Source organism: Gopherus evgoodei, chromosome 9 (genome assembly GCF_007399415.2).
Source record: "Gopherus evgoodei ecotype Sinaloan lineage chromosome 9, rGopEvg1_v1.p, whole genome shotgun sequence".
In the NCBI taxonomy this organism is placed as follows: Eukaryota; Metazoa; Chordata; order Testudines; family Testudinidae; genus Gopherus; species Gopherus evgoodei.
In genome coordinates, this window is record NC_044330.1 from 66,037,572 (window position 1) to 66,050,254 (window position 12,683).

The 12,683-nt window shown below is 49.5% G+C and overlaps 1 protein-coding gene across 6 annotated transcripts in view; it reads left to right on the forward strand.

Annotated features, from left to right (window-relative positions):
* ENOX2 (ecto-NOX disulfide-thiol exchanger 2) overlaps nucleotides 1-12,683 on the forward strand; it is a 150,573-nt gene that overhangs the window by 98,878 nt on the left and 39,012 nt on the right. For all 6 annotated transcript variants that reach the window (XM_030574514.1, XM_030574512.1, XM_030574517.1 and 3 more), the window contains one exon: nucleotides 8,813-8,927. In XM_030574514.1, the coding sequence (XP_030430374.1) occupies nucleotides 8,813-8,927 (115 nt within the window). The remainder of the gene's footprint in view (nucleotides 1-8,812; nucleotides 8,928-12,683) is intronic.

Here is a 12,683-nt window from a genome sequence, read left to right on the forward strand (position 1 = left end):
GCAGGACCCGGAGGAGCCCTCAGCATGTGAGGAAGAACAAGAAGGTCTGGAAGATGAGATGCAGAAGGCCCTCACCTCTTTGTCATCCCCAGATGAAGCCGTGGCAGGCACCGTGCTGTCAGGGCCTCCTCCAATTGACCACAGAGTGCACCAGGAGCTTCTCCACAGGGTAGCCCAGAACTTGGGTCTACAGGCGGAGGAAGCAGTAGAGCAGGAGGATCCTATGGTGGACATCTTGAGCCCCGAGGGCCCCTCCAGAATTGTGCTCCCACTCATAAAGACAATCCAGACCAACTACAAGATGGTCTGGCAAACCCCAGCCTCTAGCACACCAACAGCAAAAGGCTTGGAGTGGAAGTACTTTCCCCATCCAAAGGATACTATTTCCTCTTTTGTCACGCAGCCCCCTGTTCGGTGGTCGTCTCAGCGGTCAATGAACGGGAATAACATGGTCAGCAAGCCTGGCTCCTAAGGCCGAGGAGGCTAAACATGAAGACCTATTTGGCAGGAAGGTCTTTTAATTTTAATTCCTGGATGGCAGTTTCGAAATTTAAAGACTCCTTGCCCCAGGGCTCTCAGCTTGAGTTTGTGGCCCTCGTGGATGAAGGAAAGGTGGTAGCCAAGACCTCTCTGCAGGCCTCTCTCAACTCAACGGATGCAGCAGCCAGAACAATCACCTCAGAAGTGGTGATGAGGCGCTCGGCGTGGCTGCAGGCTTCAGGCCTTCCACCAGAGGTCTAGAATACCCTTCAGGACCTCCCCTTCGAAGGGTCTGGTCTCTTTTCAGACCAAATGGATGCCAGGCTGCATAGCCTCAAAGACTCTCGGGAGTAATTGGGAGTGCACACCCCAGTGTCTCAGAGGAAGCCTTTCAAGCCCCAGCCGCCTCAGCAAAGACAATACCAGCCCCGCCCTAGGCAGAAGCCATATCATAGGAGAGAGAGAGACAACAGGTGGAGGCGGAACAACACGCCTGGCCATGGCCAGGGCAAGCCGCAACCCGGCAACCAGCAAGAGCTTTGAAGGTGCGCTCGAGGACAGCTTACCAAACCAGTTACCGGATCTTTCCTGAACCGCTTGTCTCGTATAACATTGGGCCGTTGGGTCTTTCCCACGGTACAAGTGGGATACATGCTTCAATTCTCCTCCTTCCCTCCCACCCACTCCCCTTTCCCGTCCCTCTTCAGGGACCCCTCTCACGAGCAACTGCTTATGCAGGAGGTACAGACGCTCCTGAAGGCGGGGGCAGTGGAAGAGGTCCCTCGAGATCTAAGGGGGAAAGGGTTTTACTCCCGTTATTTTCTTATTCCCAAAGCAAAGGGGGGTCCTTGATCCATTTTAGACCTGCGAGGACTCAACAAATTCTTAATTAAGGTCCACTTCCACATGGTCTCCCTAGGCACTATTATTCCGTCCCTGGATCCGGGGGATTGGTATGCTGCCCTTGACATGAAAGATACGTACTTTCATGTCGCTATTCATCCCTCTCACCGGCAATTCCTGCAGTTCACCATAAACCAGCACCATTACCAGTTTACGGTCCAACCCTTTGGCCTGGCGGAAGCCCCCCCCATGTTCATGAAATGCATGTTGGTAGTGGCAGGCTTTCTACGAAAAAGGATAATTCGAGTATACCTGTACCTAGACGACTGGCTTCTCATGGGTTGGTCCGAGGAGGAAGTCCGTTCCCATGTGATGGTGGCACTGGATATATTCTGCAGGCTAGGCCTTCTATTCAACATACCCAAGTCCTCCTTGATACCTACGCAAAGGCTGGACTTCATTGGGGCAGTTCCGGATTCGGTACAGGCACGAGTGAGCCTCCCAGAATCCAGATTTCTGGCCATCCAGTGTGCCATAGACTCAATGCTGAGGTTCCCCACATCCATGGCCAGATGCTGCCTGTAGCTCCTAGAACACATGGCGGTGTGCATCCACATAGTCAAACACACTTGACTACTGCTCAGGACTTTGCAGTTGTGGCTAGCCTGGTCATATCGCCTGGGCAGAGACCCTTTAGACCTTGTAGTGACAATCCCTGCCCAGGTGTTTGACTCCTTGTGCTAGTGGCTCAACCAGCAGGTAGTTTGCGAAGGGATTCTCTTCGCCGCACCGCAACCCATGCTGATGCTGGTAACAGACGTGTCAGACCTTGGCTGCGGAGCACACTTGGGGGACCTTTGGACGCAAGGCTTGTGGTCCAAGGACAAAATGTTGCTCCACATCAATGTAAAGGAGCTCAGGGTGGTTCGCCTCTTCTGCCAAACCTTTCACACTGCTTTAGAAGGTCACAGCGTGACAGTTCTGACAGACAACACTACCGCCATGTTCTACATAAACAAGCAGGGCGGAGCCCGATCCTCTCCCCTCTGCCGACAGGCCCTTCTCCTATGGGACTTTTTATATAGCCTGCTCAGTACACCTCGTAATGTAATACCTCCCGGGGGAGCGGAATGAGCTGGCGGACTGCCTCAGCAGGTTGTACCGCATGCACGAATAGTTGATGAGACCAGATGTCTTGCAATCGATCTTCCAGAAGTGGGGATTTCCCCAAATGGACCTCTTTGCCACCAGGGACAAGAGTCAATGCCCACAGTTTTGCTCTTTCCAAAACCACAGTCCGGACTTGGTCACAGATGCCTTCGCGATCCTTTGGAGTGGGAGCCTGAAGTATGCCTTTCCACTGCTCCCGCTCATCCAGAGTTCTCCTCAAAGTTCATAGAGACACGGCAGTAATGATTCTCATCGCCCCAGCTTGGCCCCACCAACGCTGGTTTACGACTTTGCTGGAGCTGTCAGTAGCTGACCCAATTGCCCTGCCCCTGCACCAAGATCTCATCACACAGGACCACGGGCGCCTGCTGCACCCGAACCTGTAGTCTCTGCATCTCGTGGCACGGAAGCTCTGTGGTTGAACACGATGGAGAGCCAGTGCTCTCTTCAGGTGCAACAAATTCTTCTCGGCAGTAGGAAACCTTCCACTAGTGCGGCATACCTCGCTAAGTGGAAGAGGTTCTCCTGCTGGTGTGAACCAAAACATATACAGTCGCTTCAGGACTCCATTCCAGTTATCCTAGAATACCGGCTGCACCTTAAACATCCAGGTCTCTCCCCCTCCTCAATTAGAGTACATCTGGCTTCCATTTCGGCATTCCAACTGGGGGAGTTGGGGAATTCTGTGTTTTCCAACCCCATGGTAGCCCAGTTTCTCAAAGGGCTGGAAAGGGTGTTTCCCTACTCACGCCCTCTGGTCCTTCCCTGGAACTTTAACCTGGTCCTGACCAAGCTCATGGGGACCCCCTTTTGAGCTCCTAGCCTCTTGCTCTTTCACTCACCTCTGCTGGAAGGTGGAGTTTTTGGTGGCCATTACGTCCGCAAGGAAGGTGTCCGAGTTGAGGGCTCTCACCTTGAAGTCCCCCTTATACAGTTTTTTATAAGGACAAAGTGCAACTTAGGCCACACCCTAAATTCCCCCCTAAAGTAGTCTCACAGTTTCATATGGGACAGGACATTTGTTTGCCAGTGTTCTTTCCCAAATCCCACACAGACCCAAGTCACCGTAGCCTGCATACTCTGGATTTCCATAGGGCCCTGGCATTCTGTCTGGAGCGAACTAGACCTTTTCTGCAAGTCGACACAGTTGTTTGTCGCCATTGCGGAGAGAATGAAAGGACTCCCTGTTTCAGCGCAGCGGATATCGTCATGGATTGTGGATTGCATCCGCACGCACATGCTATGAGCTCGCCAGTGTTCCGGCCCCGGTGATCACGGCTCACTCGACTAGGGCTCAAGCATCCTCAGCAGCTTTTCTGGTGCAGGTTCCACTCCAGAAGATCTGTAAAGCAGCCACCTGGTCATCGGTGCACACATTCACAGCCCACTATGCCGTCCATCAACAGGCCAGAGAGGACGCTTTGGTCGGCAGGGCTGTGCTTCAATCAGTTGTTCCATGACACCTACCCTCCTCCTATGGTATGCCTGTGAATCATCTAATGTGTAATGGACGTGAACAATCATTGAAGAAGAAAAAATGGTTACCTATCTTTTCGTAACTCTTGTTCTTCGAGATGTGTTGTTCACATCCGTTACACTTCCCATCCTCTTTCCCCTCTGTCGGAGTCTCCAGCAAGAAGGAACCGAAGGGGGGTTGGGTCGGCAGGGGTATATATGCACCAGCATGAGGCGCCACTCTGGCGGGGCTACCCTGCCGCCCAGATGGGAGCCGCTAGGGGAAAAGGTTTCTGATGTCCGTGCATGCGGCGTGCGCACACCTAATGTGTAATGGACATGAACAACACATCTCGAAGAATAACAGTTACGAAAAGGTAGGTAACCATTTTTTCAAAGTTACGTTGCTGCTCAATTAGGGAACATGCTCGTTTAAAGTTGTGCAATGCTCCCTTATAATGACATTTGGCTGCCTGCTCTGTCCACTGCTTGTAAGATTCTGTGGAAGAGCAGCAACTTTACAAGGGAGCATTGCACAAGTTCCTCTTCTCCGCCTCCTCCCCTACCTCCCAGTGCTTCCCCCACCACTAAACAACTGTTTGGTGTCGCTTAGGACTTTCAGGGAGGGCGGGAGGTGAACAAGGAAGTGCTGCGTCTCCACTCTCCCCCTCCCTGCCAGAAAATCCGAAATGCTGCTAAACAGTGCTTAGGACTTGCGGGCGGGGGAGGGGAGGACCGGGTATTTGGCATGCTCTGTAGAGGAGGTGGAGTGAGGGTGGGAAGAAGTGGGCCTGGAGTGGAGCGGGGACAGGAAGAGGCAGGTCTGGAGCATTCCTGAGAAAGTCGGAGCCTGTTCTTCTCCGGGGAAGCTGCTGTTGCTGCAAGGTGCTTCCTAGCATCCTTACCTGTAGCGGGCTGTGCCTGTGTGGGGTAAGCCAGGATCACTTCCCAACCACAGTACAGTACAGTACAGTTCTGTACAGTGTATAATGCCTTTTGTCTGCCCCCCTAAAAATTCCTTTGAACGTAACCCCCCGCATTTACGTTAAATCTTATGGGAAAATTGGATTCGTTTAACATCCTTTCACTTAAAGTTGCATTTTTCAGGAACATAACTACAATGTTAAGTGAGGAATTACTGTACTGCATAGTGTCTTGGAAAGGCAATTTGTTTTTTGTTTTTCCTTTCATGAGAGGTACTTGGTGGCTGGTTTTCATGCAGGAAGTCACTGCTTATCTGTGAGAGAGGCTCTGTGGCTCATAGATTACTCATAGATTTTAAGGCCAGAAGTAGCCCCTATGATCATCTATAACTCACCCAGTAAACTCTGTATGAAGCCTATAAGTTCTGTGTGAGCCTATGACACTATGGGATTTCACCCAGGCCAGCAAGGGGTTGTGTCACCGGTTGCCCTGTATCCCTGGGCGCTTCTGTGCTGTGCTGCTTTGGCTCAGAGCCCAGATACCAGCAGCCTGTTCACAGAACAATGGCCTCACTCTGGCTTTCGCCAGCTGGGCTACTCCTTGCAAGGTGACACCAACAACTTCTCTAGTCCTACGTCTCAAAACCGTCTCCCTTGCAGTGTTCAGTCCCTCTCAGTGGAATCACACATCTATAATTCATTATGTGCTGCCCTCACATAGGTCACTCAGTAATATCAATGAACATGTTACCAGTTGGCATATGATACCTCACATGATACTCTTTAGAAACAGATTATGACAACAGGGTGTTGGGGCAATGAGTGTGTCAGGCCTTATGTGAGTTATGTTATGATGTGTTCTCTGTCCATGGGCATTGAGGGACTCCCTGGCTCACAGAGCTATAGTAGCTCTCTTAGAAAGAAAGCCAGTCTTGTATTAATGCCTTCCAGTGATGGATAATCCACCAGATCCCAAGGTAGGTTATTCCAGTGTAGCAAGAGCATAAAACAAATTAGTTTTGATGTTACATTCAATAAGAGGGGCTGCTGTATTGTGTGTATTATTCAGTCCTGGATTTAGTTTATTCTAAGTAAAGCTGCCATAGCACCAGAGTGCTACAGAGTTAGGTCCTGCTTTCAGTTGAGCTCAACAGACAGGTTATGCTGTAACGTGAGGCTCTGAGAGGTGACTTGGTGCTTTTTGTAGGGGAGAGGGATAGCTCAGTGGTTTGAGCATTGGCCTGCTAAACCCGGGGTTGTGAGTTCAGTTCTTGAGGGAGGCATTTAGAGATCTGGAACACAAATCTGTCTGGGGATTGGGCCTGCTTTGAGCAAGGGGTTGGACTAGATGACCAACTGAGTTCCTTTCCAACCCTGATATTCTATGATATGTTGGAAGTCATTGCAATGGCTGGGGTCAGGAATAGGCCCTATTCAGCACTTTGCCTGTGAGGGCCTGCTGGTGCCCAGAATTGCTAAATGCTGCTGCTGAGTACAACTACTGAGGGAGTCAGTACATGCTGGCATCTGGTGAAACTTTGTAGGCCAGGGTAGTTACCTAGCTACCAAGCATCTTCCCTTGAATAAGATCTCTCTTAAGTACCTGCACTCTCTCCAGCTCCACCCTCCAGAACTCCCATTTTGGGTGCTGGCCAACCCTGTCCCAGACCTTGCTATGCACCCTGGGCAATGCTGGCTCCTCTGCGCCTCTCTGGCTTCAAGGCCATCAAGAATGATAGGTATTAAAGTGCGTGAATTAATGCATTTAGGAAGGTTTCCCTCCTGATTCCTGTTCCCTGTCACATGTACCATTGGATCAAATTCTTGACAGATGCCCTTGTTTGTAGACTAGCCAGCTCTGGCTCCTGAACTTCATTGCACTGTCATCTCTGACTCTCACTAGCAGAGTCAGCATTCATTCCTGTCCTTTTCATGGTACCTTTCCTATGGCCTCCCCATTGCACCAATCTGAGAATGTTTCTGTTTCCCACGTCTTGGCTGCCCTTTTCGTGGGTAGCCGAACATGAATAGAGAGAACGCTTATTGGCTCCAGGCTCTTGTGGTAAGGTTGCCTCTTGTTTTGCTTAGTAAATGAGACTTCTCTGCATTCTCTACAGTCACTATTCATGGGACACTACTCTTAGCAAAGCTCTTTCTGGTAAGTTGGCATTAGGAGGGGCACTTTGCAACCTCAGACGGACTTTGGTAAGTAACTTTGGCATCCTAACACCTGAACACATTTACCCATCTCTCTTCCTGTGTGGTTCCAGTATTGATATTGTGCCCTAGAACAGCACCCTGGGTGTGAATGACACTTTGCAGCAAGAAGGTCAGAAGTTGGGAATAGGCGACAGGGGATGGATCACTTGGTGATTGCCTGTTCTATTCATTACTCTGGGGCACCTGGAATTGGCCACTGTCAGAAGACAGGATACTGGGCTAGATGGACCTTTGGTCTGACCCAGTATGGCCATTCATATGTTCTAATGAAGCTGCTGGACTGGCTTCTCCGCTATCTTTAATGTGGCGCAGGCAGACGTTTACACCTGTGCAAAGTGGGGGTGAACTGCTGCCATTCTCCCCCAGTACAGGTGCAAATCAGTACAAGGCTGAGGACAGTCAGGCCCATGGCCTTGCCCTGAGCAGCTGCACGCTGGGCTGGCTCTGACATCACGTGATGAGAGCAGAGTTGAGGCGAGGCAAGGCAAGGGCGAGGTGGAGGCGGGTTGGCACCCAGTCCCTTTTGGAGCCTGGTTGTGCCATCGTGATTCCTACCCCTTTTAGCTCCAAAATCTGATGTGGGAGGGCAAGTTCCTGACAGAGAGTGGAAAGGAGAGAGGGAAGGGTTGATAGAGGAACAGGAAGGCTGCACGGTGCACAGGCCCACGGCGGGCATTGCAGGCACAGGGGACAGAATGGGCATGCTAAAAAGCATAATGCACAGAAATCGGATCAGCATGGCCCAGAGCATATGTGGGAGTGTGTCCCTAACTCCCTCTCGTCCTAACAGCTGCCCCAACTCTCTCTGCAAACAGGTTTCCCCTCTGCATCATTGTGCAGGTACAAAGGGGCTCCCTTGGCTGTGGGCTAAGGAGGCTGCACTAAGAGGTTAGCATAGGTGTAAAACATTCACTCTTCTGGGTCATTTGTATGAAACCCTCCCATGCAGTGAGCGAAGAGCTGGCTGTATTCTGAGTTGCTAGCTTTAAGCAACACTGTCATACCTCCTGGGTATCACTTGGCTGTGTGGCTGTCAGAAGGCTTTGGTACCTTCCACAATTGGGAATGGCTGAATGGACACAGTGTCCCGTCCTCAGCTGGATCCTTAATGGAGCTGCAGTAATGGTTCGTGGCTCCATTGCTCCAGCTTCACGTTGATGGAGCAGGGAGGCAAATACAACCCCCTTGAGTGATTCACCATTTCCTCCTGTGAACAGCTGGACATCAGCAGCTCATACAGGTGATGGCTCAAATCTGGGTCCTGGCTACCTCTCAGCTGCTTAGCAGTACAGTACAATACAAAACCAGAGAAGACGTTACTCCCAGCCTGCAGCACCGGATCTGCACCAAACCACTTCATTGACCTGCTTTGCAACCTGGGCAAGTGTAAAGAGGATGTATGGCAGGGCAGGGCTGAGCAAAGGTGATGGGTAGGGACAACATGGGGCATTGCTGAGCAAGGTGCATATTGGGGAAACTGGGTGAGGGCAATGATTCAGGCAGAGAGCAGTGCTGGGTGAGTGTGCTGGGGAAGTTAGTGGAATATTTTATGCCAGGAGTGTTTTACAGCGTGAATGGTCTTTGCTGTTATGTGGTTGAGGCAGTGAAGTACTCCTCACATGCTCTTTTCTGGTAGCACTGGGTCTGTTCCTTGCAGACTCTTTTAAAACAAACAAGTGGCTTGTAACCTTACATTGAAAGGTCTTCTGTTTAAACCTTAGGAAATCCGCAACATTCATAATGATGAACTCATGGGTATTCGAAGAGAGGAGGAAATGGAAATGTCTGACGATGAGCTGGAAGATCCTTCGGAGACGAAAGAAACAGAAGAATCAGGTACAGTCATTTGCTATGGTCGATAAATATATCTGCATGTGTGTCTGCATTGTGTGAATTCCTTGGGGAGCTCCGAATGACTAGCTCATTTCCACAGCTAGGAACCTATCACCTAGTCTGAACAATGGAGCTTCTACTGCAGTTTTCTACAATTAGGATTTAGAAGTCCAAAATCTCAGGAATATTGGACTCTGGGCTTTGGTTGTCCTTGGGCTAATGTGCTTCAGATTCGTGGAGAATAGAAACAGAGGAACTGCCAGGCTGCGTCAAAGCCGAGGTCCATTTAGCCCAGTTTCTTATCTCCAACAGTGGCCAGCACCAGCCGCTTCAAAAGGAGGTGTAAGAACCTTGCAGAAGCAGATGTGGGATAATCTTCCTCCCCATCAGGCTCTCATCCTAATCCCTAATAGTCAGACTGCCTTAAATCCTGAAGCAGGAGGTTTTATAGCCACTCAAAATGGCTGTTAATATTAACTATTATAACTCTGGATATTCTTTTTAGTGTTACAAATGTCTAATTCCTCTTCGAATCTTGCTAAAGTTTTGGCCTCAATGACACCTTGTTGTAGTGAGTTCCATAGGTTAATTGCACTTTGTGTTAAAAGGTATTTCTTTTTGTCAGTTTTGAATTTGCCACCTTTGAGTGTCATATTCTTGTGTTATAAGGCAGGGAGAATAGGAGTTCCTAATCTCCCTTCTCTAAACCATTCATTATTTCTCTAGTTTTATCATGTCCCTGCTTATTTGTCGCTCAGCCTTTTCAATCTCTCACCAGAGTTTTTCCAGGACCTTGATTATATACTTCTCTGAACCCCTTCTAGTTCTATAATATCCTGTTTGAGACAGGGTGACCAGTAGGCTGACCAATTTACATAATAGTATTAGAATATCTTCTGCATTATTCAGGGGCAGCACCAGCCTCTTCCCGTTGGGAGCTAGACAGAAAATTGGGGGAGGGGGACTGCTTCCTCCTCACCACAAGGCCCAGCCCTCTCCATGGTCCTGCCCTGCTCCTGCTCCTCCTTAATTAAGTGCCACCCCCACCTTCTTCCCTCCAAAACCCCCAGGTTGGAAGCCAGAAGTCAGAGCTGGGCAGCGCAGGTTGGCTGCTGTGCTATCTGGTGCCAGGGTGCAGGAGACTGTGGTGCTTCCTTGTCTCCTTCTCCTGCTGCTGCTTGGGGCCCTGGGGCTGCGGCTGCTCCTCAGCTCCCCACCACCCTTTGAGTGCTCACAGCCTGTAAAAGCCGCCTGGGTGGGGAGACCCAGCTCTGGGGCTGGCAGAACCCTCGGTGAGCAGTAACCACATGGAGTGGGGCCTAGGAGCCTTGGCCAGACTGGGTCAGTCTGGGCCGCTGTGGGGAGTCCCGGACTCTATACCTGCCGTGGGCAGTGCACCCCACTGGGCAGGGACACAGGCTGGGGGCTGCTGTTGGGCACCCTAGCCCCTGCCTAGGCTTACTTCTGCACTGCTGCTGGCACTGCCTTCAAAGCTGGGTGGCCTGAGCGCAGCGGCTCTGGCCAGGTGCCCAGCTCTGAAGGCAGCAGAGAAGTAGCAGCAGCAGCGAAGTATCTACGTTTGACCTTTGCACTGGGGCGGTTCCTGTAAGGGGAGGCTAAGGTAAATTTTGGGGTGGCTATTGCCCCTGCAAACCTCCCTCTAGCACTGCCCCCAGTGTTGTTCACCTCTGCAGTCCTTATGCACCCCAACATCTTGTTTGCTCTTTTGACTGCAGCAGCACACTGAGCAGAGGCCTCTATTGAGCTATCCACAGGGAAGCAAAGCCCTTTCTTGAGCTGATGTAGTTAAGAATTATAGCTGAGTGAGAGCTTTGCTATCGTAAAGGTTAAGACCCGCTTTCAGTTTAAGGATTGGCAGTTCTAAGTGCTCTAAACTCTATACAGTTAATCAGATTGCCTTGAAATTTTGGGTGTCTCATGGGGGTGCAGGGTACAGTCAGTGATCCAAATTTGGAGCCATTGGACCTACTATCTCATGGTAGTTCTGAAATATAGTCCCCTAAATACACCTTTACACATACTCTATTATTATTATTTTATTACATACACACGGGATTTTAAAAGGACATTATTAAGGTTGCAGTATCAAACACTCAAAAATGCCAGACTGAAAATTGCCCATGCATGTCATTCACTGGCCCCTCTCCATGCTTTTGTATTATGATACATCTTAATTACATGCTCACAATTTTTTCCACAGGATCCCTGCCTCATTCAGTGCACAGTATAGATAGTGCTTACGGAATTAGCAGCTGTCATGGTATAATTCCCCACTCTGACGCTTAGCGTCCAAAAGATGGGGTACCAGCATGAATTCCTCTAAGCTTAATTACCAGCTTAGTACTTGTAGCGCTGCCACCAACCAGGAATTCCAGTGCCCTGTACGCTCTGGTCCTCCCAAAACCTTGCCTGGGGACCCCCCAAGACCCAGACCCTCTGGATCTTAACACAAAGAAAGTAAACCCTTTCCCTCACCGTTGCCTCTCCCAGGCTTCCCCTCCCTGGGTTACCCTGGAAGATCACTGTGATTCAAACTCCTTGAATCTTAAAACAGAGAGGAAAATCCACCTTCCCCCCTCCTTCTCTCTCCCACTCCCAGACTCTCCCTGAGAGAGAAAGTAATCCTAACACACAGAGAAAATTAACCTTTCTCTCCCCCTTCCCTCCTTTCTCCCCACCAATTTCCTGGTGAATCCAGACCCAGTCCCCTGGGGTCTCACCAGAATAAAAAAACAATCAGGTTCTGAAACAAGAAAAGCTTTTAATTAAAGAGGGAAAAACAGTAACAATTGTCTTTGTAAATTTAATATAGAATATGTTATAGAGTCTTTCAGCTATAGACACTGGGAATACCCTCCCAGCCTAAGTATACAAGTACAAATTAAAATCCTTCCAGCCAAATACAAATTTGAACTCCTTCCAGCCAAATACACATTTTCAAATAAAGAAAACAAACATAAGCCTAACTCGCTTTTTCTACCTAGTACTTACTATTTTGAATCTATAAGAACCTGTATCAGGGAGATTGGAGAGAAATCTGGTTGCACGTCTGGTCACTCTCAGAACCCAGAGAGGACAACAACCAAATTCTAACAGCACGCACACAAACTTCCCTCCCTCAAGATTTGAAAGTATCCTGTCCCCTGATTGGTCCTCTGGTCAGGTGACAGCCAGGCTCACTGAACTTAACCCTTTACAGGCAAAAGAGATATGAAGTACTTCTGTTCTATTAACTCTTACTTACCTGTTTATGACAGCAGCAATTCACTATTTTGTTTTGTCCTTATTGTTCAGTGTGTGGCCTATGCTTTATTTACTGACCATTGCTCAAATCCTGCTCTGAAGGATCTCTCAATTAATTCCTCATGTGGTTCATCGATATGGTATCTGAATGCTTCACAAATATTTGTGAATTTATCTTCACAACAACCTGAGATGAGGGAGTAATATGATTACCATTGTGCAGATAGGGAACAGAGTGATTAAGGTCACACAGATATCTGCCACTTGAGCTAATGGAGAAATGGATAGCAGTAGTAGATTGTCATCCTCTGTGTGGGCCAGCCACAGAAGGGATGGGGCACTTTGCCATTGGGTTTCACAGCTGTTTGCTGACAGCAGAGGACTGGTGAGATTCAGGGATACTGGATTCCATTCCAGCATCCAGAAGGGAGTGCAAGCTAGTGAGCACAGACCCTTCTGTCCTCTCCCTTCCAACCTGTCCCAGTCCATTTTCCC